This window comes from Erpetoichthys calabaricus, chromosome 4, assembly GCF_900747795.2.
Source record: "Erpetoichthys calabaricus chromosome 4, fErpCal1.3, whole genome shotgun sequence".
NCBI classification, from domain to species: Eukaryota; Metazoa; Chordata; class Cladistia; order Polypteriformes; family Polypteridae; genus Erpetoichthys; species Erpetoichthys calabaricus.
Genome location: NC_041397.2, coordinates 273,289,617 through 273,317,337, shown reverse-complemented (window position 1 = coordinate 273,317,337; position 27,721 = coordinate 273,289,617). Strand labels below are relative to the sequence as shown.

General features: G+C 36.7%; 1 protein-coding gene and 1 long non-coding RNA gene across 2 annotated transcripts; both read left to right on the top strand.

Annotated features, from left to right (window-relative positions):
- The first annotated feature begins 376 nt into the window (after positions 1–376).
- LOC127527567 (uncharacterized) lies at positions 377–3,767 on the top strand. The gene is made up of 8 exons (XM_051926667.1): positions 377–1,449; positions 1,509–1,663; positions 1,892–2,096; positions 2,194–2,298; positions 2,399–2,592; positions 2,701–2,842; positions 3,037–3,678; positions 3,757–3,767. Exons 1-8 carry the CDS (start codon positions 390–392, stop codon positions 3,765–3,767), a joined length of 2,514 nt encoding a protein of 837 aa, XP_051782627.1. The 5' UTR covers positions 377–389.
- A 17-nt stretch (positions 3,768–3,784) lies between these two features.
- Positions 3,785–4,266, top strand: LOC127527631 (uncharacterized). The gene is made up of 3 exons (XR_007934820.1): positions 3,785–3,913; positions 4,019–4,063; positions 4,147–4,266. It is a non-coding gene; the product is annotated as an uncharacterized LOC127527631 (long non-coding RNA).
- Positions 4,267–27,721: the final 23,455 nt, after the last annotated feature.

Here is a 27,721-nt window from a genome sequence, read left to right as displayed (position 1 = left end):
TTTAACTCGGTATTCTACATTATAACAATTTATACTGTTACACATTTTAGGTTTTGCCATCCACAGATGTGGTTTAGACTGCAGGCCATCACAGCATTATCACTGCCCCTACTGCCAGACTACAATATTTAGGAGAAGTGACTTTGAAAATCACTTGGTTGTTTGTAAATGCAAACAGAATGTGTTTTCAACTACCAAAGCACCATCTTCAACCCTGGAAACCAGACCAATTACCAATGTAGCAATGACTGTTCCACCAACCCTGAAAACTCCACCAAGTGCCAGTGGCACAATGACTGTTCCCCCAGCCCTGGAAACTCCATCAATTGCCACTGCCTCAGTTACTGTTCCACCAGCCTTGGAGAACTCCACCAACTGCCTGTGCCACAATGGCCGTTCCACCCACAACCATAGTTTACACAGGAAAGGTTCGTTTGCGTGCAGTGGTCAGAATGAGGTGCCCAATTTGCAATGTTCAAATTAATAAGTGGAACTTGAAAAAACATATTGACCGCAAACACACAGAGCAAAAAACACTAGACATCAATGCTAGATGCCATCTTACCAGTCAATGCATTGATGGGAAAAATGGCATTTTTGCTGTTATGAAGACATTTAAAGGGCATAGCATACCACTTCATGTACAGTGTAAAACATGGGGGGAAATTCACACTGTGCTATGTCAATCCAATGAATGCCAGATCAATATGGAAGTAGCACAAATGAGTGGTCTTGTATCTTATCACTGCAAACACATCAGGTCAGTTAGCTACTGTACTTCCTCGGCCAAGACCATTTTGCTGTCTGAGAAAGTATTGTCGGAGATGGTGAGCACAAAGTGGTTTAGTGAAGAAAAGAAGAAGACCTGCCTTGCTCGACAGCAGCTTGCGAACACCAACAGGGTTCCACTGTCAGTTATCACGACAATTGGAATACCACAAACAAAAAAATGCATTTCTGTCTATGAACCATCTATGTCCTATTACAGCCGCTTGGGACGTGTCATTGTTGTTTATGATGCAAAGTTAAACACCTGGCACTGTCCATGTGCCAGATTAAGGCGATCTTGCATTCACAAATATATTGCCAAATGGCACTTGTTTGAGACCCACCGTGAACTTTTCAGGACCGTCATTAGTACAGAGGAAGCACTGCAAGCAAATGAGCAACTCTGTTCTTTTGAAGAAAGGAATGTGAGAGATGATCATTCTGTTTATCCTCCAAAAGGTGTGGGACTAGAGAGTATAGTGACTTATATTTTGAGGAACAAGAAGATACCTGCTGCCCTGCCAAAGAATTTGCATGTACCAACAGCTTACATGTACTATCCAAAGAACCTTTTTCCGGAAGAAACAATGTGCCAGAGATGCCCCAGCATTGTCCCACTTAGTGACCCTATGCTGATTACACGAAAGGCAAAAATACTGACCAACTGGTGCATCATTGAAGGCAAGTATCAAGTCCTAATCCTTGTATAATATTTTGACAAATTTTGTCTATCCTAATTTTTTTTTATCTTTTAGATATTTCCACTTACTGCAAGCAGTGCCCACAGTGTGGAATGTTCTATCGCTACCAAGAGTGGAAAGACCACCTCCACAATTTTAACGATTACATTATTCTTGACTTGGCATTATGCCTGACCTTGAGAAACCTTCTCCAGGTAACCTTGTCTTTTTGTAGTTCTGAATCTTACAAAGTAACCAAAACCTGGGTACCAGTTTTATAGTTGCTTTGATGTTTAGCTGATTTTCACTTTAAAAGATAAGTGACATGTTTTGCCATGTGTAACCCTTAATTCATGATATTGTTGCAACATGTAATAAAAGATACATATGAAGTGTGTAAATCAATTATAGAGCGAGGGGTCATTTTCAATTTCCTGTTTTAGGTCCATACTGCAGTGAGCAGAGCTGTTGAATATTTACAGCTCACAGCAGGTGTGCAGTTTCCACCATCGGACACAGTGCTGCATGCCTATTTACATTTTGAGGCCCTGACGGATCATGAGTATAAGTACTCGTGTGTCACTTGTGGTGATCATTCCCCAGTGGTGGTAATGGATTTGCACAAAAAAGGTGTTTTCAAGATATCAGGTATTTATGTTTCAATGTTAATTCACAGCACAATCACTTTACCACACCTAAGCCATTATTGACTTGTCAAAATAAAACATAAATCCTTTATTTTTAGTAAATGATATAAAAAAACCACCAGAGAATTTCAGAGGAGAGGTTGATTTGGAAACTTTTTGGGAGGCATTGTCCAAGGAGATGATTTGTCGTGGATTTGTTGTCAGTAAGTATGTTGTCTTGGCCATTTCATTACAAATACTAGACTACACATGGCACCTGTTTGCTCTCCTACCTGTTGATTATCTGTAATACTTTTGATTTAGGTGGAAGATGTAATCCTTTTGCAGTACCACCAAGTTTTCACTTTTGGGCTCCTTGGATAGGCAGGAGGACTCGGCGCTCAAATGTTGTGGTGAACACTGAATTTGAAAAGATTCATTTTCCAAAGTCTTTGTCAGAGGCTGCTGAAATTTTGGTTTCAGAAGACAGGCTTATAGATGAACTTTTCAAGCAGAAGGTTTTTTTTTGTTTTTTTGTTTTTTTTTTGTTTTTTTTTTTTGAGTACTGAAAAAAAATTCCATTTTTTAATCTCCCAGGTTACACACTAATAAACTGTTTTCGTTAGGTTGAAGTGATAAGAAAATTGTGTAAAGAGTGTGGACTGGATTCCAGTGGATCACGTAGTGACCTGCTACTTAGACTATCAAATGAAATGAAGTCTAGGCAAATGTATGACAAAATATTTCAAAAAATTTGGGCAGTCTCTGGTAAGTATTACATCTAGTGTAGTCTTTTATTTATTTCTTGCATTGAACAGAATAAATTAACTTTGAAATAACTTTAGCTAAGTTAATGTGTACTGTAGTATATTTTATTATTGAGTATTATTTTGAAAAACATGTAGTATATTATTGAGTATTATTTTGAAAATGTAACAATCTAAATGACTTCTTTCTGTTAGGTGGATGGGCAGTAATCATGTGTCCATGTGGGATTGTTTACAGCCTTAAATGTAATCTGCGAGCTGAGAGCCCTCGTGACTTTGCTGATTTGCTGCTGTCATGGAAACACATGCCGAATGTGGTAATTTATGACTTTGCCAGGGGTCTTGCCACACATACTAATCTCAGGGTACCAGAAAAGCTGCCCTTCTCTCCATTTGAAGGACGTTTAGCTGAACCTACTGAAAGCAGCCTAGCACTAGCCACATGCGGAAAGCTGAAAGTGTCCCTACCTTGGCTGAACACTAAAAAGGTAATGGCAGATCCAGATGGTCATCCCACAACGGGTTCTTCTGATCATTATGCACTGTATGATAGATTTCATGAGAGCAATACCAAAGACCGTAGGGATATCCTGAGGAAACTCACCTTGGTACCACAGCTGGCTGGGAGGGTGAATAGTCAGGTTGCTGAACAACTGTTTGCTAAGATGAGGAAAAACAACTACTTCTTGAATATGACAATGCCATCAACCCATCTCTTTCAAATGAGGAACATAATTCATCACTACAATCAAAACAGGAACAACAACATTTTAAACAGGCTAAAGAAGACTTTTGGGTCTGAAATGGTGATGAATGTTCATGGACTGGCCACGTTCGGTAATATTGTTTTTGACATCTTTTTTTCAACATGTAAAACTATTGTGAAATTTAAATTTATTTTTATTTGTTTAAAAGACAGAATTTGAATGCTTCTACTGTCTAGTTTACTTACATGTTCATTTTCACGTTGATATATGTATTGAAACAGGAAATCCAGATGTGCATCCAGAGGAAACAAATCCTGATATGGACAGGACCTCTTCCCTTGCTAACATTGCAACAGTTGCAAGAGGTGTGTTTTTGCTACTTATTGCAAGATGTAAGTTTATGTCTTCTGATTCACACTCTAATATCTTTTTTTTGTTTGTTTGCTTTTTGATTATTGAAACCAAATCAGAGGAGAACCCTGCTCTGATAAATGTTAAGACTGCCTCAACTAAAGGTAAGTGTTTCTACAAAATGTAATGTAACTTTAAAAAAGGTATTTTGCATTAAAATGAATTTTCCAATTGTCCGTCACAACAGAATACCCGATTATGTATCAGATTCAAGACCTGTCTGCCAGTAGAACTTGCTGGGATTGTCAGCCAAGCAATGAACAAATACAAATGGTATGTTGTACTACACAGATTATTAATTCAGTACTTTGTTTAATGCAGTTATACTTAATCTTTTTTGTGTCATTATATACTTCTGTTGGTCTTTAAGCTTGATTGGATTTTGGGCAAGAATGACCCAGAAGAGAAAGTGGCTGAAGTTGGGAACATTACTCTCCAGAGAAAGGACTTCTGGACTTTGGGTCACAATGAAGAGCTAGAGGCAACAGTAAGTGTACACTATAAACAAAGGTTATGGAAATGTTTTTGTATGTACAGTATGTGTAACACCAATATGTTACTTTTACAACTATTCTAGATTGCAAATAGCTGCCTGCAAGCAATCACATTGGTGGCTGATGTACAGGTGGGTTGTAGTTAACAAACAGTTACACAGAAACACACCATATTGCTTTTGTTAACTCTGAGTTGTGTGGAATTTTGTAGGGGAAGAATGTACTGGCAGTTGATGCATATGTTGTGGTTACGTGGCTACCACCACTTAATCAAGATCCTTTTTTATCATTTCCAGTAAGTTAACAAAAACATTCTGCATCAATTAACAATAAAGCATGAGCAAATAACTTGTCAAGATCATTAATTTCATGTTTTAAATGACTTCCAGAATAATATTGCGCTCAAGGATTATCTGCTTTTTCCTGCTTGGAAGCCTGGTCATTGGATGCTATGTGTATGTATTAGCTTCTTCATGTATTGTGTAATTAAGTTTGTGGAGATTAATGTTTATTCCCCTCTGAAGTGATTATTTCTACATTCAAAAATATTCAAAATGTGTTTCACAGGTCATGAAGCCTAAAGACAGGCAAATGTTCTTTCTTGATTCAACCAATCCTTATGGATTGGGAGATGGTCGATACTTGACGCTTTTCAGGTTGCTTAAGTTTAATGGTTTGGAACCTGTTCAAGGTTCGCTGTTCAAGGTTCAGAGTTTGCATGGAGTTCAAATTTTCGTTCTTTTTTTGTTTTGCATGATGTTAATAGTAGTTCTTAAAGTTTTTGTGTGTGTCTATTAACATTCATATTGTGTATATATACATGTATGTGTGGATTTTGAATGGTATTTATGCATACACAGTATATATAATATGTGAATTCGCAACATACTTGCACAAACTTCATATTTTGTTTAAAAAATTCCTTGACTTTAGCACAGTACTATGCACATATACAGTATATAGTGTACATACTTGTGTGCGTGCGTGCGCAAATTCACCCTGCAATAGATTGATGCTCTGTTCAGTTTGTTCCTGCCTTTTAGCCCATACTTTATAGGATTGTCTCTAGATCACCCAGAACCCTTTTCTGGATAAAGTGGGTTTAGAAGATGGAAACACACACACACAAAATACATTATCTGTCTATCTCTCTGTCTATCATATATATAATCTCAATCAAAATTAGAGAACAGCTTACAATTTCCTAAATTTCAGAGGCACTGCTTGTACCTAATAGAAGCTATCCTAACTGAAATAGAAGGGCAGATTTTAGGTATATTTCATCATTTAAACATATTCAAAGCATAATATAAAAAAAACTTGGAATGAGAAATTTGAAGAACTATGATCACAATTAGAGAATACTTTCAGATACATCATAGATACTGTTGTTACTCTGACACCTGGTGCTAATTTCCCTAATTATCTGACAAGCCCTATATATTTGGCAGCACTGCTAATTACTTTGCAAGATGGCGAGCCAATCAAAGGTGACTGAAACCCTGTGACAGCAGGTTGTCCAAATGAAGGCAAAATGTCTAACCATTCCAGCCATTGCAAGAGAAGCTGTTGTTCCAAGTCTGTGATTTCTAGAATATTTCAGCTTTACAATGACACCAATTATTGAAAATTGTAACCCTCCAAAAATTTTAGTTGTAATCTTATTTTCTACTACAATGGATACTGTTGTCTATTTTGTCGGGAACGCACTGATCAAAATCAAAGATTTTTGTTGAAGTGCCTTGATTATTTTGTAAGTAATACAACAGTGATAATATCCACAGTTACTAATCCTTCAAATTTTGAATAATGAAGATTAACAATTTTTAAAAAGAAAAAAGTGTTCATAAATGTTCTCTAATTTTGATCCCCAATTTGTGTGTACATGTAATATTTAAAACAATGAGGTTGATATTAATTACGTTTTAAGTTTCTAAGCATTGCAATTTTTTTTAAATTAATTCAAGTGTATATTCTAAATATTTAAGTTATTCACATGCAAAATGCAGTCACACTAATACTGATAAACAACACATGCCTACTTTAAGAAGTTGTGCTTGTACTCTGGTTACATCAAGATTTTCTTACTCTACCTAATTATCGGCACATATTGGATATTTACATTTGTATGTGTAAGACATTTGTTTATTTTTGTTACAGTAACATGACAAAACAAATATCTTCAGGCACATGGACACTAATTAAAAACAAGGTTAGTTTATAGGGATGTCATTGAGGGGACTACAAGTAATGGACATTCTTTTGTAACTTGCAGTAGGTGATATGATTCCATTTCATTTTCAGAATCTTCCACAGCAGTTGGTTGGGTCAGTGGATTGTGGAGTATTCATGTTGATGGTGAGAAAATCAAAGAAACTTATTTTTTAGGTTGGGAATACTTTAGAACCACTATAAATAAATTACAATAAGGAGAGTGTGCACAGTACTGCATGCAAATAGATTAAATATTAATTTGAAATAATTCTTTTGTGTGCTCCACAGTATGCTCTGCACCTTGTCTTGGATGCGCCATTTGACTTCACAGCTGTAAGCTTTCACTTATGTCTCTGATTATTTGTTAATATCGGTTACTGGTTTTAATGTTCTTTGTTTTTTCCCTCTGCATGGCAGTGTGATTTACCCTTGATCAGGAGGTGGTGGTGTTTTATTCTGTTGGAGAATTTTGCTGTTGGAATCTCTCTCTCTCTCTCGTGAATATTTCTTACAGGACAAAGGCGTTCACTAAAGGGGCACTGGAGAGCAGAGCAGTGAGGAGGTATATATGTAATATCTAATATTATTTAAATAGGCATGTAGAAATACATGTTTTGTTTAATTCTCTTTGTGGTCTTTTATCTAAAGGAACCACTAATAAAAAAGGACCTCCACACTGCAGTAAAATGGTTGCGCCAACATAGGCAGTTGTTCAGAGGTGCCGTGTCTGAACCTCAATTCCTGGAGATGGAGGAGGAGGACCAAAGCCGAGCTCTCCAGGACATCATTGATGCAGTCGAAACAGAAGATTTAATTTTGGCAAAAGAACCCTTTGTATTTATTTTTCAGTTTAGGGAAGATATGGAACTTTTCACACAGGAATGTCGGGATAAAATGAAACTTAAAGTAAACTGCATATTTAATGAATCATTATAATTATTGTCTGTTGCTACATTGATTGGTACTTGTATTTTATTGTGCATTAATACTCTGTTGATTTCAGTTTATAATACTTTGATTTTTCTGTTTTCCTTTGATAGTGGGTAGTTTTTGAAAATAAACAATTTAACTGCAAGTCTTTTTTTGGGTCTGCTGCTCATTTTTAAATATCGATATTATTATTTCTTCTTACTTATGTCAGTATTTTTAAAGCCCACTTAGTGCTATCTAAAGGCTCTTTTAAAATAATTTTTAAAAATATTTCATCACAGAACAAACACAAAAATTAGTAACAATGTCTCCTTTTGGAAATAATGTAGTGTTTTTTATTTGAGGGTTTCCTTGGAGGACAGAACATAATTTTGGTACAGCAGTGAAAGATTTGAGGTCTTGGACATTATGAAGATGCTGCTGTGCAATAATGTAATATTGTGGTTTTATAAGTCACTACACACACTACTGAAGTACACTCAATGATAGTTTAGATAGCCTCACACTTCAGTCCTTCACAAATACAGTAGTTTGCAAACATCGTATTTTAATTTCTCTTTGAGAAGCATGAAAGATAATTGTGTTGAATCTCAATTTATGATTACATTTTTTCTACGTATGTACTATTGAGGGACTTTTTTTTTTTTTTTTTTTTTTTTTAAATCAGGTGGCCACTTTATTTTAACAAGCAATGTAAATAACCTGTTTAATCTTCACCCTCAGATCACATTCTGTGTGTTTATCAAGCAGAACTTATTTTCATTTTCTACACAATACTGTAATAACTGTACAATTCACACAGTGAGACACACAAACACACTCACTATGCACACACACTACAGGTACCGTCATTGGTTCCTCTGTGGATTGGACTGTTGAATCTTCACAATGGCTGTACATGCTGGGGTCTTTGGCACATGTCATCCCAGTAGCATGTGAGGTGTCACCAATCGTTTACTCTGCTCCTTAAGATGGCTCTGTCTCCTTCTCCCTGTTCCAGTCTCGGTTCAAGGTTGTCCAAAAGTATTTTTTATGAGATGTTCAATATGTTGAAAAAATTGCCTGTGGCCAGCATCCAGCATAATGTTTTGTCTAAATTCTCCACTCCTCTTTTTGTAGCACTATACTCCATTATCATTTCTGGCCATGGCATCTCCTATCCCTGTGCAGGTCACATTGTGCACCAAGGATGTGTCATTTGTTTAGACAAACGTGAAGGTCTTCACTGGCCTATTCTGTGTGGCCAGCAGTTGAGATGGGAGCTCTTCCTTTTTTGTTCATATTGTACTAAGCATTGTTACCTTCATCTTGAGGAGCTGCTGTCCCAGTTTGTGTAAAAGTTTTTGCATATGGCATTGTGGCCATGCAGCTTAAGTCATGTCCAAGATAACCCTCATGCCTTAATTTCTCACAGGATTTCCTCCATCTGACTTCCCTTTGTTAATGAAATGACATCCTCTGCTCTTCTGTATCTCTGTGCTTCACCTTGAGCAAGTTATTCATAACTTTGGACTGGGTTATCATTTTTATGCAGATGATGTTTAGATCTGTTTCAATGTTAAAAGTGACATTTCATCACAGCTTTCTCAGCTCACAACTTGCCTCAGTGAAATTAAAGTAAAATTAAAAACTCAACAGAGCAAAACTCTTTAAAATGAAATTGCAACATAACTGAACTCCTGCAAAGTGGCACTAAAGTGCAACTTAAGAGAACAAGCAACGCTTCAGCCATTCTAGGTGATGATCTCCTCAGACATTCTTTTACTGCAAAGAATCTCGGTGTCACTTTAATTCCTCCTTTTCTTATTTCACCCATGTAAGCCATATTAAGAAACTTCCACCTGTGTCACCTTTCTTATGTTTGCTCATTCCTGTCCTTTTGTAATGGTGAGAATCTTGTCCCTGCTGTTATCACATCCAGCAATGATTATTGTAAGTCACTGCTGGCAGGTGCCACTTCTAATCGTATATCACAGCTCCAGCTGATTCAAAACTCAACTGCAAGAGTCCTGACACGTACCACCGACAGCGAGCACATCCCAGCCATACTGGGAAAAGCGCTATATAAATGTAATGAATTATTATTATTATTATTATCCTGCTGCACTTTTACTGCTCCCTGTGTCTTACAGGATTGAATATCAAATTCTGTTCTTGACCTGCCCACTAAGGTCCTCTCATTCTGTGCCCCCTACTAACCTGCACTCTGTGGGTGACAGCAGGGCCTTCAGCTGTATATAGCGCCCTGACTGTGGAATGACCTCCCAAAATTAATGACATCAGCTGACTCCATTCATTTGTTTTAATTCATTTGTTTAGGAGGACATTAAACAGACTTGACATTCTGCCCCTTCTTTCAGTTTACCCCCTCTATCTGTCCAGGTACTCAGGGTTTGCATTATCACAAATTATGTTATTTGTTCAATCATTTGTTGTGGTATTATATGTTGTATTTGTCTGGATTATTGTCTTTTATTCTATTTGAATGTTTTGTATATCCTGTATTTATCTTTATTTAGTGGAGATATTTGTAGCCAATGTTATATAGGTCTTGTTCTTTCTGAATGTTGGGCATAGGAAGGGTGCTATATAAATAAATTAGGGTTATTATTGTATTTTTTGGTGGCTTATAATAATAAGTGACAAAAACTAGAGCAGTTCTATGTAAGGCAATTAAAATATAGCATAATTCAGTGTATAACATGTATTGCCGTTTTCTTCACATACATGTTTAAAAATATTAGATTGGCTTAAATGTTTATTCTAAATTGGTTTAGAACAATATTGCACGCATGTATAGTACATTTTAAAAAATGTAATCACTTTTTTTATTAACGTTTTACTAAAATCTAACGTGGTGCAAACATTGTAATTATATTGTATATTTCGTTTTATGAATGTAAACGAAAAACTATTTTCAAATAACACAAATCTTAACGATTTTAATTTTGTCGACATGTTAAATGGTTTCCACAGACCCGAACACAACGTAAATGTTAATAGTGTATTTCACAGAAACGATCCGTATTGTTTAGTTTGATGTATGACACGACGTGATGGCAGAAATCCTCTGAACTTCACAAGGATGTGTATTATTTAGTTTGTTGTACTGTTTTTCCTTCTCAGTTTTATCTTTTAATTTCTGAACGGGTCCTTGACCCGACGTTATTTTCCGGGCTTTGCCGAGACCTGCCGAAACCTTCCGAAAGTAATGTTACGAAGTCAGTCCTGAAACGTCACTTCCGGGTCTACAACTGCGGGTCTGAAACTGCGGTGACGTATGGTGCTGTGGCTCTGCAGGTGGATAGTATTGCATTTTGAAAGCAACGTCAGAAGAAGAGAAACAGCAACGACAGAAGAGTGACGTCAGAAAATAAAACAAAGACACGTGTGACCAGTTTTCATCAAATTGTCAGTTAACAGCATTTTCATGAACATAAATCAAAACGCCACCCTGGGACTTTCATCCTTGACATCACTGATTCCTTTTAGTAAGCTTTTTTTATTAAAGACTATTTTATCCAGACTTTACTATCGATCTTATTTTCTATTGCTTATTATTGTTCTTCAATAAATAGTAACTTGTTTTCATCTTTCTATGCTTTATCTTAATGTCTAGAGTGATTGAAATAATAAGGTAGATTTCTTTGAGCACCTGGTGTAGCCAGCGATTTGCCATTACCTCTGTGCTGCGAGGTTTATTAAGGCTGAGAGTGAGAGCTCCACTCAATAGTAGGGAACAGTACGTGAAGAAGGTATTCTTAGCTGATAAATGGCCTATAGTCAAGGATGCTGAATCTTTGTAGGTTTTAATATTTTATTGGAGACCAAAAGTAATATTTAGGTCTGAGATCTATTTAAAACATTGTAAGTTGTTCGTGCCGATAATAAATAAGTCTCTTGATGTGCTGAGAGAGTGACAAGTTGTGTTATTCATATAGCACTTGTGTGGTTTAAAGTGCTAAAAGTTAGCCAACTGTGTGTGTGTTTGTCATTCGTAGGGCACTGTTGTGGTTAGAGTCTGAGTGTGTGTGTATCTACGTATGTGTGTTATTACTTAGGGTGCAGGAGTAGACCAATCCAATAACGAACTTGACAAGTGTAAGGGGTAAATTGACGATAACACAGCCCCCTTGGTGTCAACAGTTTTTAAATGAATAACAACTCATATAGGGTTTGCTACTATCCAGAGTTTCAGAAAACCACGGTAGGTCTTGGAGTGTATCGCCTGTAGATATGATGCTTCTACTGTGCACAAAATTCCTATGTTAGGGTGCAAATGAGAGCAAAATCACCAATCCAAATTTGAGAAAAATTCACTAAAGAGTTTCATGGTGTTTCATAGCTCAAATAACATCTCCCTTACTACCAGGTCCATTTGTCACATAGTACAGAGTAGACACTAAAGGGTGCATCATCCACCCTACAGTCCTGACCTAGCCCCCTCAGATTATTTCCTGTTCCGGGTTTTGATGAAATCTCTCTGCGGATGGCAGTTTTCAAGTGATAAAGATGTCAAGGCTGCTGAGATGTCCTGGTCTGAAGGTCAAACAGAAGATTTTTTTTCAAAGGGGTTAAAGTCATTGCAAGACTGTATAGAAAAATAAACATTTTTTGAAAACTTCTTTCCTACTGAGGTGGATAAATTATTGAATGCCCCTTGACTGTGGTCTTATATACATATTTGTACAAAGTATGTGTGTTTCATTTTTCATTTTTGTTAATTTTGACTTATTTTTCATGCCTTGTTATTTCTGTTGGCATTGTTTGTGATTCTATAATTAGGTTCTGCTGCTCCTTTTCTTTGTGGGTGGAGCCCACCCTGACATCACTGCCCTGGACCCCTCACTCTGGCTATGCACAGTATGTGAGTTGTGAAGGTTTGAGAGCAGGAGATCATCTGCTTTCTGTGGTGTTTCATAACTGGACTTTATGGATTTACTGGTTGTTATTTTCTTCATTTTTTTTTTGGTTATTGGATTAGGAATTGTTTGCTTAAGATTGCCTTTTTTTATTAACTCCTTTTGCTCAGTTGAGCTTTTCTTTGAATTTTGTTCTTTGTAAATATAACCTTGATTTACAAAGATTCCTGTTTACACAGTTTTTTTGCACAAACCAGGGGTTTATGGTTATCCTCTTTGTGTGGCTTTTTGATATATTTTTGATACATTTTGTGTTCTCTTGTTTTATTGTTTGTCTTTTGGATCTGCTCTTGTTGAAGCTAGCAGATAGAATTTGGTGCCTGGCTAAGTCAAGGTGAGGCTCCGATGGACAGACCAGTGAAGATACTGGCCTGCTTTAGTAGTGTCATTTGGAGACATCATAACCATTTGCCATTGTGAAAACTCCATATTGAAATGTGAAAAGGGTAATAAATTGCACCATTTGGGCATACCTATTCCATGGCATCTCAGGAAAAGCTACACAGCAAAGTTAAAAAAGTAAAGAAAACATAATTTGTACAGGTGAACTACCATCTCACAGTTGTACAAAGCTGCGCTGTGTGCTCCGCTCACTCATTCTAATCCTGTGATCTGAGAGTGTATTGAGTTTATCATTAATTAAACTGACATCTGCATCAGGGAGCAGCAGCCAAGTCTTTAACTTATTTCTACTATCCACTTTGGCTGGAATTATTGTAGATATCCTAGAAACAAGTAAGCAAATCCAGCTGCTCAGCATTTCATTTTGTTATTGGAAGGAACTCACATGTACTGTACATGAGGTTGTTTTTTTTTTTTTTTTAGTTTATTATTGTTTTGCTTTGTTTTTCATATTTCTATTACCATGAGACAACAATGGAACTCTTTGCCAGGAATGCACATGTGCTTAATAAAAAGGGATAAAAAAATGAAATTTAGATATTACCAGTGAGCCCTGTACAGCCGAAAGCCCAAGTTAAAAGATCATACGATTTTGATGAAAATATGGCATTCAGCCTAACAAAGCTTTTAAATCCACCTAAATTTAATAAAACAACATAAACCAGTGATATGAAGATCACCAAAGTACTGCTATCAACCACACAACTCAATCCATTTATCTAGAGTTTGAAAATCTACCATTTGTTAAAAGTTTACCCTTGCTTGGCTGTGTCTGTGCCTCAGAGAGCACCCACTATACAACTTGCCTTAAGAGTTTTAAAAATGTCTGTCATGGCTTCTCTTAAAATCTGTTTTCTTATACTGAAGCAATCCAAGTCAAGTCAAAATTCAAATATAGAACTGGAACACATACAAAATCTTATCATGCATGCACAGTGAAGGACCTCCTTATGGGCTCTGCTAAGGTATGCAAGAGCATCCCATCTAATTCCAGCGGGTTATCGCTAACAGTCTTCTTCTCTCCCCGTAGCACAGAGAAACGGCCCAGTCAGGGCACCTAACTCCACCCCTTCTGGTTCCCTGACCATAACAACCCCGGATTCCTGGAAAGAGGCACCATTTTGGCAAGAGCAACCCACAGGTAGAAGTCCCCTGAGCAAACTGGACACTAATTCACTGCTGGAAGTTGAGCCTTACTTTTGTTATTCAATGCCCTAAGACAAAGGCAATAAAGTCTAAAGGAGAATTTTTTGTTTTAACTTCCTGTTAATGAAACAGGACGAACCAGTTGATGCCCCAACTTTTTTTTGTCACGCCTGTCAATCCTGTATATTATATTATATTATATTATATTAATTATATATATATATATATATATATATATATATATATATATATATATATATATATATATATATATATATATATATATATATATATATATATATATATATATTATATATATATATATATATTATACTAGCCATCCTCAGCGGCTTCACCCGCGTATTAGTGAAACAGGACAGTGAGGAAGGCCCCGCCCAGCTCTCTACTGCTAACGTCATGCTTCCCCTCCCCTTGACCCGCTGCCTCTGTCTCGGATTAGCCCAAATATATCACTCCTGCAAGTGAACTAGGATTCTCAGTGCAATGAGAGAAGTCGCAAAATCAACCGAAATGTTCAAGCAAATTATAGAAGTAAAAAAAAAAAAAAAAAAAAAAAGAAAAGATCTAAATCCATTAAGTAGTTCTCTCATTCACTAACTAAGCAGAGTTAAGGTTATGCCCCGAGGCAGACACATGAGTGAGGAGGGCCCCACCTCCCTCCCCACAGCCCGATAAGTCTCTCTCATATTCACACTAATAAAATCAGTACTGCAAGCGAACTGTGATACTTAGGGCAATGAGAAAGTCACAAAATCAACCGGACTGTTCAAGCAAATTGTAGAAAAAAACCCGATCTAAATCCATTGAGTAGTTCTCTCACGAAAAGCTGACAGACATACAAACTCTAAAAAAACTAAGAAATTTTGTGCTTGGACCATGAAATTTTTAAAACCATTTCTTAAGAAGCACCTATGGGCCAAGGGTAACCTATATCCCAAATTTCAAGTCCCAGGTCCTCATGGTTCCGGAGATTTCATGATTAGAGTGAGTCAGTGGTATTTGGCTTTCTTATATACATACATACATACAGTACATACATACAGATTATATACTCCAATTATACTTGTCCACACATTGTATACAGTGATCCCTCGCTATATCGCGCTTCGCCTTTCGCGGCTTCACTCCATCGCGGATTTTATATGTAAGCATATTTAAATATATATCGCGGATTTTTCACTGCTTCGCGGGTTTCTGCAGACAATGGGTCTTTTAATTTCTGGTACATGCTTCCTCAGTTGGTTTGCCCAGTTGATTTCATACAAGGGACGCTATTGGCAGATGGCTGAGAAGCTACCCAACTTACTTTCTCTCTCTCTCTCTCTCTCTTGCGCGGACTTTCTCTGATCCTGACGTAGGGGGTGTGAGCAGGGGGGCTGTTCGCACACCTAGACGATACGGACGCTCGTCTAAAAATGCTGAAAGATTATCTTCACGTTGCTACCTTCTGTGTGCAGCTGATTCGTGAAGCGACATGCTGCACGGTGCTTCGCATACTTAAAAGCTCGAAGGGCACGTATTGATTTTTGATTGTTTGTTTTTCTCTGTCTCTCTCTCCCTTTCTCTGCTCCTGACGGAGGGGGTGTGAGCTGCCGCCTCTGAGTCCATGTCCACACTACTATCTTTTCATTTAAAAAAAAAATGATGTTATTAAAAAAATGATCTCTGGCAATATTATGTTTTCATGTCATTTATGAAAGTATCTTTGTCCACAATAAAAACTACCAAAACTGCATATCACGTAGATGTTCACCTACACTGGGCATTCACACATTGGCAGAAAAATCCTTGAATGAACGGTGACACCACTGGCCATGGGATTTATTACAAAAGTGCACCAATTGGTAAAACATGTCTTTTGCATGTATGCAGCATTCAAATTATATAAAAACACAATTTAGATGCAAACAGATAAGCAAAACAAGCATCACGAAAGGGAACTCTTCTGTACCCACTACGTGAGAATATGATTTTCTTCAGAGAAGGATGAGCATTCAGGGAATGATAAATTCTAATGAACAGTATCCAATCATGGAAGGGCCATGTCATAAGCACAAACCAATCAGCATGCAGTTAGTTTGTTTTCAGAAACCTGTGTTTTTGCCAGTCAGCATTACGATGCTGAGGCTGTGTTTTCAGAAGTATACGGTTCTGAACAGCATTTTCAAAAGTGTCAGTTTTCATGGGATGAAAAATACTAGGGTAGTGTGGATGAAAGGTGAAAATGGAAACTAATGTTTGTGATTTTAACTGAAAAAGTTGTAGTGTGTGTGGGGACAGAGAAGTCTCTCCTTTTCTTCCTTTCCTAGACATCACAATATTAATTAAAAAGTTACCTGGTAATATGAATTTAAAAGTGGTGCAGTGGTAGCCCACCTGTCCTACAGTTCCAGAGGCAGAGAATGAAATGAGCCCTATGCGCTGGCTGTGAGAAGTATGTCTGTCTGTGTGTATTTTGCTTTCTTGTTTTTTGATCATTCTGGTTTTCCTCCTGCATCTCACAGATATGTTAAGTTAGTTAGTAACTCTAAATGGGCCTAATACTGTATGGGGGTGCATAAGTATACAATTCATTTAACTGGCAGTTCATCTCATTTTACACCAAGTGTTTCCAGCATGAGCCCTGCAACCATGGGACCCTGAGCTTTATAAGCAGGCTAGACATGCACTGTCCAGGTAGCCCACAGCTGGCATACTCCCTCTTGAACCTTGGATATCGATAGTTGTAAACCAATGAGGACACAAGAGCAAGAGATGGTACATCAAAAGTGCTCAGTGCTTTTATTATTTAAACAATATTCAACAAATCAAAAATGCAGTATAGGTTTTTTCTCAGATAAATAAATAAATAATCCTTGATAAAAACTGTCCATGTGGGGTAAAAGCAATAAAGTAATCCAATAAACAGGTTAAAATCCGAGTCAGGACCTACCTACAAGCAGGACTGTCGAGTCACAGTCAGAAGCAATTGAGTCACTGGAGTCAGAGTCAGTAAAAATGTACTAAATGTAGATTGTAAAATGTGTTCAAATTTTCAATTTCATAAATACCGATTTAAACTATTTTTTCTTGTAGATAAAAATAATATAGCTTTTTTAATGTTATAAGACTAGGCTTACAAAATTATTCATTGTTTGTAAGCCACAACAATGCTACAGCCTTTAAACCTGAGCTCTAAAAGGTTAGAGTGCTAAACAGTAGCCTGATAAGTCGCACTGGCAGTGATGAAGTTCCTTGTATTTGTATGTTGTACGTTTTCAATTAACATGGTAAATACATGAGTAATTACAGAGAGGAGTCAGAGTGCAGAAATTGAGGAGTTGGAGTTGAAGGTTTTGTGCACAGACTCCACAGCCCTGTCCAGGAAGCCTTTCACATGCTGCAGTGATTCCTTCTCAAACCAACATGTCCTGTTCACACCCTTAAGGTCTCATCAGCAACAGGAGACGTCCACAGGCAATAACAGTCATCCTTTATACTGTCTTATGTCTCCCCTGCCATCTCTTGACATTGAGGAACCCATAAGCCCTGCTCCTTTAACCTGCTGCCATCTCTACAACTCCATCAACGGGAGTCCACACGGAGTGGTTGGTCATTCCTGCACCTTGGGAACTCACCAGGAGTGAACATGCCCCATGAATGATGTCCATTTGCTCAACCTGGAACTATGCCCCACCAATTGCCTCCATGCGGTTACCGCAGCTCTGCCATGAAACTCATCTTCTCTTCTCTTTGTGAGGAAATTAGCTGAACCAAGTCTGCACATTAACGTGGTCTCCACCAATTCCCCCATCAATAACTGCAGGCCAGCCTGAGCACACAGTTTTCCTAAAACCTTACACATGGCCACAGACCCCTAATTGGCAACAGTTAGGTAGGGGCAACATCAAGTTATAGTAAGGTTGCACAGTGCTTCATAGATTAAGCATCCCGAGTTTGAACCAAGCAACCAGTCATCTGTGTGGCGTTTCTACTTTTGTCTAAATGGTTTCTCTGAAGCACTCCCGTTTCCACCCACATCTCCAGACTGGCTGGCTCAAGGTTCGCGGACTGCGAGGATATAATCATTAGTGGGTCCTGTGACGGACTGTGCTACTTGGGGTCCTGCTGTGCACTCTGCTGTCAGGATAAGCTCTACCGCCTCCAGCCCTGAAATGAATTAAGTGTGTTTGGGAACGTTATGCTATAAATAAACAGCAACATAAATTACATTAAGCTATAAGGCTGATAATCAAAATAATAAATACATACAAATAAACACTTTTAAATAAATGGATGTGCTATCATTGGGCTGAATTCTATCAGAGTATTGAAGCCATTCATTTCATTTCCATGTCTTGAAATTGTGTGGTTAAACAATGCCTTGCATATTGAATTTGACAAAACACATTGCCTTTCCCTAAAAGTGCACTTAACTCTGTTATGAGCTTCAGATATTGTAAGCAGATTAAAAGAAAATAAACTTGTAGTTTATAGAGACTGAAAAGACATTATTAAATGTGAAAACTCATTTAATTAAAATCATTTGTCATTTTCAGGCTTAATGATCATCTAATCAAGCATATAGTTGTAATGGCAAATAATGGACTGTTGGGCCATCAGCTTTTCATTAAAAGAACTTGATATACTGCTGCGTGTCTCTAATGCACTGCAAAGTCGGAGTGTCTTAATGAACAGTGACGTGTCTGCCTACTATTATTTTATACATTAAAGATTAATGTTAGGCTAAGAATTTCAGCACTTTTGAATATTTTTACAACATTATTCAAACATCAAGTACAGAATGTCTACCACTGTGCCAAAAATAAACAGCTTTCTACAACATCTGGAAACATACTGCATGGGTAATCCACCAAGGAAAAGACAGCTTCAGGAGAAAAGCCCACCTCATGTGCATTATGGATTTAGTGTGTAAACCTCTGCATTTTCAAGAAGATCCTCTTGTTCCATGAATATCTTTTAGTGATATATAGTTTTGATGTAAAGTCCCTACTGTTATTATTTATCATGATTATTGTTAATTTATTTATTTATCAGATGCAAGTGTAATGCTGTTGTGATGTAAGATTTTGCATATAAGTTGATAAATATTTTGTATGTTTTTATTTGTAACTTAGGCAAAACTAAGTCAGGAAAGTGAATTTTTCGACAGTTGGGGGGGAAGTGCTTGAAACAAATGTTTCTCTGCTAAAGTCTCTCTCACCCCTGCAAGAAAGCCTGGCTGCCTAACTGCAAAACTTTACCTTAACATATGGTTTTGGGGGATGGCAGATGTTCAGATGTTCTTTGCCCCACTGGTCTGAAGTATGGCTGTTTGGAACTGGCTTGTATCAGAAGCCTTTAAGTACCATGACATCCTATTGGCTGTAGGGATTGGACAGAGAATCTATAAATTTGCTCACTCTGTCTCTTACCAAACTGGATGAATGACCATCTCACACCATGAACCGAAAAAGACAACACAATGAAGAGCACAGCTCAGCAGCCATATTGAGACAGGCATGCGGCCTGTTCTGAAGAAAGCGGACCACAAATGAGGACTTAACTAGAGACATTTTTAAGTAACTAACAAGTCTGTGTGCCGCCTGAAACTACACATCACCATTTAATCAGGTTGTATGGTTGCCAATATTCAAACATATTTTGCATATGATTATTTATGAATATTACCAATAATACATTGTTTAAATTGTAACTTAACTCCTGCTTGTCTTTTACTACACCTAATTGCCTGAGGTTACGAATATAGAAGGGAAGGTGGGGAGATGTTATATACTATAATACCTTATAAACAGTGGTAATTCTGAGATTAGAGGCATTCTGACAAAGGCTACATAATACAAAAGGGGAAAGTAGAGCAATATTTTACTCTACCAAGACAAAACAAATGCATACAAGAATAATTAGAAAGGGCAAGCATCAAAAGCAAGAGAGGATAAAAAAAAAAACAAACTTGGGAGTGGTCTCCCCTCGACTTTCTCGTATACTCAGATATGTGGAAGGATATTTAAGGAGTAAACCACATGACAATTATATTTTTATATTATGTACATTAAAGAACCATCAACAACAAATCAAATTAATATGCTGAACAATTATTATAAAAGTAAAGTTGAATAAATCAGACTGTGCAGCTGTATATATGGATATGTACCACTTCCGGTTAGCAAAAATAGCCCAAAAGTTGAAATCTACATTTTTTTTTTACCTAATACTTGCATGCAAAATTTGGTTACCCTAAGTAAAAGCATACTCAAGTTATAGTGTTTACATACACACACACACAGACATAATATTCCTAAAATGGTATTTTTGGACTCTTGGAGGTCTAAAACATCGGGATTCATCAAAATCTCCACATTGAATTTTTGGATAATTCCAATACTTTCCCTATACTTTGTATACGCGAAAGTAGAAAAGTAAGCAAAACAGCACACTAAGATAAAAATCAGTATCTTACACTATTTGTCAATACAACGGCTACTCTATAGAGGAGTAAGCAGTTGCAAAATAATGAAAAGGTGCATCTTCAGGACACCTAAACATAAGACAAGTGCAGTTCAAACAGTCAAAGAGATCATTTCACAGCTTTGAAGCAAGAATGGAGAACCATCATCCAATCTTAGCATGTCTGGCAAGAGGAGGGATGGTTAACAGACATACAGAGGCACAGTCCTCAAAAGGGACCTATGGAGAGACTAAAGAATGGTGACACTGAGGAGCAGAACCAGTCAGAGAAATCCAAGTCAACAGCAGCGTTTTGAACTGGAAGCCAATGAAGTGAAGTGAAATGAGGAACAGGGAACTGTTGAGCAGCTACAGTCTGAAGGAACTGGAGATGTCAGATAGCAATTGAAGGAAGCCCTATCAAGTCAAGGCAAATGAGAATCAGTGCCTGAACAAGGAGTTCTTTGGCATAATTACTGAGGAAGGGTTAAATCCTCTGAATATTATGAAGAAAGAAAGAACATCATTAGTTCATTGAAGAAATATATTTGATGAATGAGGTGTGAGAAGTCCAGAGACACACCAACATTCCGGACAGTGACTGAGGGTGAAAGGGCAACATCTTCAAAAGCAATGCTTACAGACAGATCTGAGGAAGGAGAATCAGAAGGCAAGTACAGGATATCTGACTTTGAAGGGTTAAAATAACATTTCCTAGGGAGCAGATTTAGAGAGAAAAGAGAAGTGGAGTCAGTAACTGATCCTTGAGGTACATTTGTGGAGAGTTTCTGTGAGGAGACAAGGAATTAGACCAACAGACACCAAAGGATCAGTCAGAAAGGTAGGACCTGATCCAATGCAAAGGAGAACCAGGGCTTATTGAAGGATAAGGTAATTGGCTACATTGAGTAGCTTAGATAAGATTGATTAGTCTTGTCTTGTGTTGTTCTGTTTGGTTTAGAAATAATGACTTGTGATGGTCAGTTTTGCAACATTGTCCTGTAATAACACTTGTCCCTAAACTGTCCTTAGGCTGATGTTATTCAATTCATTTTCCCTCCTTTGTAAGTCACTTTGGATAAAAATAACTGCTAAGAAAATAAAGCAAAATGTATATACAGCAACAAATAGATTGTTAAATTATGTGCTTATATTTATTAGTGAAGGGTTAATTCTTTATTAAAAATAAGGAAAGCTTTAAACAAGGATTTATTAAAACTCACAAATGTTAGTGTCCCTTTAAGTGATGCCTTTTACTGCTCGACTCCAGCATATCCTGTGCCCAACCCTTGCCAGTCACACTATATTTAATAGTTACTGAATGGAAAACAGATCAGGACATCACAGAATGGACAAGCACTTGAGGGCGATAAAGTACAAAATATGATAATGCTAATATTACCCACAAAATAACTATTATATTCTTTAGAGGGACAACACAAACGTATCGTGATCTTTTATAGTCTTTTATTCATCTGCCCTTTATCAACCATAGTTACATCAAAGTAAAAGGACTTCTGTGCCAGAAAATTTAAAGAAAAAAATAAATGAGTGGATGGATGGTTGTCTACTATAATATATTTAATTCCTCATTGGTGGGCTAATGTAATCCCACCATTGTGATGTCAGTTGCACTGCATGTCAGTAGGATTTACTATATTCATGTCACCAGAACTACTGTGCTCCACTCAACACTAACTACTGTTAATTTACCAGCAGTTCAGTGGTTCACAAATTAGGTAGAAAACCCCTTATCTCATGCTCCTATACATGATGATCGCCTTCTTCAACCTTTTCAGACCTACCGTGTGTTTAACAAGGGATTAAGACACTTAGAGATCTTTATACAGACAACACATTTGCATCTTCTGAACAACTAGCCATCCCCTATGGCTCTGCCCGCGTAGTAGTGAAACAGGGCAGTGAGGAGGGCCTCTATCTCGGATTAGTGTACGAATATATGGTTCCTGCAAGCAAACTGATTGTTAGCATGATAAGAGAAGTTGCAAAGTCAACCGGAATGTTCAAGCAAATTACAGAAAAAACACCCAATCTAAATCTGGTTAAATAGTTCTCTTGTGAAAAGTGGACGATAAAGTTATCTATCTAACTTCCCAGCTATACACTTGAGGAGTATACAAAATATTTCAAAGAATCTATCCTTCTAAGATCTAAGAGAACCAAAGGAAAAGGACCTTTCAAATAGGCATTTCGCAAAAATCAGTGGAGCTCACACATACATAGAATATGTATCCATTTTATTTATCTCATTTAAAATGTACCATCCAGGGCTAAACCCATCTTGCAACCTCTGCAGTCTAGAACTCCAGCTTCACTAGACCTCTTCCTTTTGAAATACACCAAATTCACATTATTTTGGAGAAAAAACATGATATACTTCTTAGATATTCTAGGAGTTACAGTCACTCCTAGTTCGTCAACAATGCCAGACAGCATTGAAGTATAATGGAGGAAACTGATCGTAATATCCAACACCTCACTATTAACTCACCTTCTAAAACTCAGTGAGTAAGCAACATTCTATATTATCTCAAATTAGAAAAAAATCTAATTCTCTCTTAAGCACATAACATATGCCCAAAACTTTAAGGAAAGAATTTGTAAATATTATTTTAGAAGAACCATGCTGGGATTGTAACTGAGTCTCATATTTAATTAATTGTTATTGCTTAAAAAGTTAGATTTGTTGTTTGCTTGGGTGGGGGTTACATTTTTTTTTTTTTTAGTTTTAGTTTTCTTTTGTTTTCTCTGTATTCATTTTGAAGTAAATGATTGTATCAATTACGTTATTATATGTTTGATTGAGTAGCATCCCATTGGAATGTTCTGGTTTTCAAGAATAAAATTTAAAAGAGAAAGACCTGCCCTTAATAAAGATTTAGGGTAAAACCTTGCTACCCAAAAAAAACATGCAAAGACATCTTCTCAGATGCAAATTTTTAACAGAACTGACTCAAGATGGCCGATCTTCCAGCTTTGTGTGTTTCCAATAGGAAGAGGCGGGTCCAGGTTGATGGACACTGGAAGTGATGTCAGAGTTGGTATAGCTGTCAATCTTCCGGTCTGCAGAGAGAGGAAGAGAAAAGGGTTTAGGAAACAGTGCCAATTACCATCACTAGAGCCCCTATGCACAACAAATAATATTTATATAAAACCCAGAATTTTCAAAAAGTAAAAATGCGGACGTATTTTGTTAATGTGACTTTCTGTATATCCTTATGAACATTTGGAGTCACTTTTGATGAAGAAAAATCACATACAGTACAATAAAAATTCCTGAGAATTATATGGAAAATCACAAGTTGTTATAATATTTCCGTACTGCAACAAGAATGCCAAATTCAATCACAATCAGTCAACATGTTTACAAGCTGTGCAGGCCAAAGGCACATAGTTTTAGACATCACACTGAAAATGCTCAGAATATACACTACTTAGAAATGTCTAAAACAGGTACATTTTTCAAAAAGTCAAAGCAGAAGTTTTAGAGCTGTTCCAGTATATTTTAATATATGGGAGACTCTGCTATAAGACATCCCTGCTGTCATTTACAATTTACTATTTTTCTCTAAAGAAATACATCAATGACCTTGAAAAACAATGACAACATCTCACAATAGAACATAATTAACACATTTTTTCATAAACTTTTACAACAAAATTTAGTAGCACCGTAGTTGAAGTGTTGCAAAAATCTTAACTGTTCATTCATCTCTGTGCTGTGTGGCATAATACTTGTGAATATGAAGTTTAATAGGTCTTAAACTGAAATGTGTACATTCAAGAGCGATACATCTCACTTAAGCCACTTCTGACCCTTCCAAAGTGAAGTTGTTTTTGTAGGCCACATTGCACAGACGAATAAATGCTGTATAGATGCTCTATAAATCTTATTAAAACCGTAAAGAAGCCTTTGTTCAAATCTGGAATATTTGTGCAGTTTTGGTCTCCAGGCTACAAAAAGGACATAACAGTGCTAGAAAAGGTCCAGAGATGAGCAACTAGGCTGATTCCAGGGCTATAAAGGATTAATTATGAGGAAAGATTAAAAGAGCTCAGCCTTTTCAGTTTAAGTAAAAAAAGATTAACAGGTGACATGACTGAAGTGCTTAAAATTATGAAGAGAGTCAGTACAAGGGATCAAAACTGTTATTTTAAAATGAGTTCATCAAGAACACGCGGACACATTTGGAAACTCTTTAAGGGTAAATTTTACACAAACATTAGGATGTTTTTCTTTACACAGAGAACCATAGAAACTTGGAAGAAGGTACCAAGCAGTGTGACAGAGAGTAAGACTTTAGGGACTTTCAAAACTAGACTTGGTGTTATTTTAGAAGAATTAGATGGATAGGAATGGCGAGCTTTGTTGGGCTAAATGGCCTGTTTTTGCCCTGATTATTCTAATGTTCTTGCTACATCACAGTATATACGTAATAAATGCATTTTTTGCAGTACCTAAACTAAAGTGTTACCAAAATCTGTATAAGAAAATTGAATGATAATAATGGATAAGGGAAGACATGAGTATGATTATGTGACACTTTACAGTAAAGTAAATTCAAAGAAGATAAACTGAATGAATTACACACATTTGATACTCCACATGTCTGCTTCCATTGCCATTTCAAGGTGCTACTAATAGACCATTAAAATCCTGATGATGCCACTCCTTATTCCTCTAATTGAACTTGTTCCCTGATTTTATGTCCAGTTGCATTAGTAATTTCTGTTACTGCATTGTGAACTTGCTGCTTATAGATTTGTTGAGCTAGAAACTTATGATCCTGTTCTCTGTGATCATAACAATGATTCTGCAATTTAAAAATAAGTTGTTCTGTTACTCTTGTTGTCAAAAGATTAAATTCTGATTACAAAGTCAGCCTTTACCTGATTAGGAAATCTGGCATATTTATAATTTGTTTTTGAAATCTCCTTAATAAGCTGTGATGCCTCCAATGACAGTCACTATGTTATTTATATGACAGAGATATGAAATAATTTGTCCTTCTAAAACTGCCTTCAGATTTTCCCAAAGTGTTCCTGCAGAATCCTTTAAGGATGCATTGGTTTCTAAAATATTATAGATTTGTTTGGAAATTAATTCTATAAAGACGTCATCTGCTAATGACAGTGACTTAAGACGCCTGTTGTGAGTTGATATGTCTAGTGATTTAAGCTTCAAAAATCAAATTTCAATAGCATCATACTTACACAATTTGATAGTGGGCAGGAAATTGTTATCAATGAGAAGAACACATATTCTCTTGAATTTTGGATAGACTGTGATACGCAATTAATTGTATAATTATCTATACAGTTTAAAATGTTAAAGTTGCTATAGTCAATGACCTATCCAATTCCGGATTTAGAATAAAATTAAACTCTCTAACCCATATAATTTTATGGGTGCTCATATTAGGAATCAGTGCAAATATATTTTAAATAAATTCTCTGTCCACATTAGGTGCTTATATGTTTACCAGAATTACTTTAAATCTGAATAAATTCCCCACCATCATAACATAATGCCCTTCAGGATTGGATGCTACAGCTTTTGCTGCAAGAGGAATTGTTTTCATTAAAATCTCCACACCTCTGGTTTTACTTATTATAAATGGGATGAAAGATCTGGCCAATCCAGTCTCTTTTCAGTTGAAGCTGTAAGAATATTGTCTTGGCCTTTAAGCCTGTGAGATGGGAGAATACTTTTTTCACTTTAGGCTGTGATTAAGGCCTTTGACATTCCAGTTTTCAATGTTTAATGATTGATCGGAGGTATGCTGCTACTAAAAGTTAGGAGAATTTGTTTGATCTTAAGTAAAAGCAGTTAGTTATTTAAAATTTCAGCTTTAACACTAATTTCATATCTTTATTGCAGAGTGTTACATTTAGTAACATAGCCAGAGACAAATCTTGGATGGTTGGGAACCAGCCAGGTACCCTTTTTAATTTAACAGAAACAAGGAAAAGAAAAGGATCCAAACAAAATCGAGGATGTCTCACAAGAATGTAATCTATGGTTATGGACTTTCTAAAGAGTGTCTCTCCTACTGATTAAGGTTTCTTCTTTGGAGCTCTATGCTCTCTGGATGCAGATTCCCAATTGAAAAATTATTTCCGTGGCTGCTACTCCTTAAATAGCCAAAAAGTGGAAAAGACGGAACCTTGAAAGTGAAACTCGAAGTGCATTTTGAATTCATCTCAGGACTCGTCCTCAAATCTGTAAATGATAAAGAAAGGGGCATTAACAGGTGTGATTCGCTCATGCATTTGGATTGGCGGGTTTACATTGCTGAGCCCTGTAGAAGCTCCTAATGCACATCCCTAGATTGCTCCTATTATTAAAAAAAATGTTCATTTTAAATTTTGATGTCACAAGAAATATTCTTTGTCTTCTCAAGGTAAGAAAAACTGCAACATTAACTAACTAATTAATTAATTAATTAATTAATTAATTAACTGTTACATAGTGTATTTATTTTTAAAATTTGTTAATTTATTTGGTCAATGTACCGAATTACCTCACAAAGCTGCAATAAAAGGATAATTTGGTATTTTTCAAGTCAAAGCTATTTATTCACACAAGTGGAATATATGCATTTGGAAATTGTGTTCCAAAGTTCAGTATTTTCTGTACAAGTTAAAAAATATCTTGACTGCACTGGTGTTTTACATTGAACTTCATATGGCACAGCTACAGTTGGAAAACGAAAGCCTTAAAATGTACAGAATATGTCAATTTTTCAAGCAAAAAATGTTTGAGTATTGATCTGTGTCTTGAGATTTCACACATATTGCAAAACAGTGTATGCATGTTGTTTTAAGAAGGCAAAAAAAGCAAAAAGCAAATCATTCTGTGAGATTCCACCATTTTAAAAGGAGACTACGCAATCTGCTGTGCTGCTCTTCTCTTTCCATAACATTTTTCAGGACCAGGGGTGTGAATTCACTTTGTAAAGTCATCTCCAATGCTGTTATTAACACTGAATGTTGATGTCCTGATGTGAATTGCTCTCTCTGATCCGTAGACAACTAGGCAATAATAATTGAAAAGCAGGGCCGGCCTGGAAGCTTATTCAGGCCGGGAATCCCAAGTCTAATCCAGGCCAGACAATATACATCAGTTTTCTTGTACAGGCACAGACTCAAAAAAACAACAAAC

Excerpts from the sequence above, each read along its gene's own strand:
- LOC127527567 (XM_051926667.1), top strand. The coding sequence starts at position 390 with ATGGCCGTTCCACCCACAACCATAGTTTACACAGGAAAGGTTCGTTTG. Across the intron at positions 2,097-2,193 it reads AGGTGTTTTCAAGATATCAG|TAAATGATATAAAAAAACCA; the intron begins GTATTTATGTTT and ends CTTTATTTTTAG. Across the intron at positions 2,593-2,700 it reads ATGAACTTTTCAAGCAGAAG|GTTGAAGTGATAAGAAAATT; the intron begins GTTTTTTTTTGT and ends TGTTTTCGTTAG.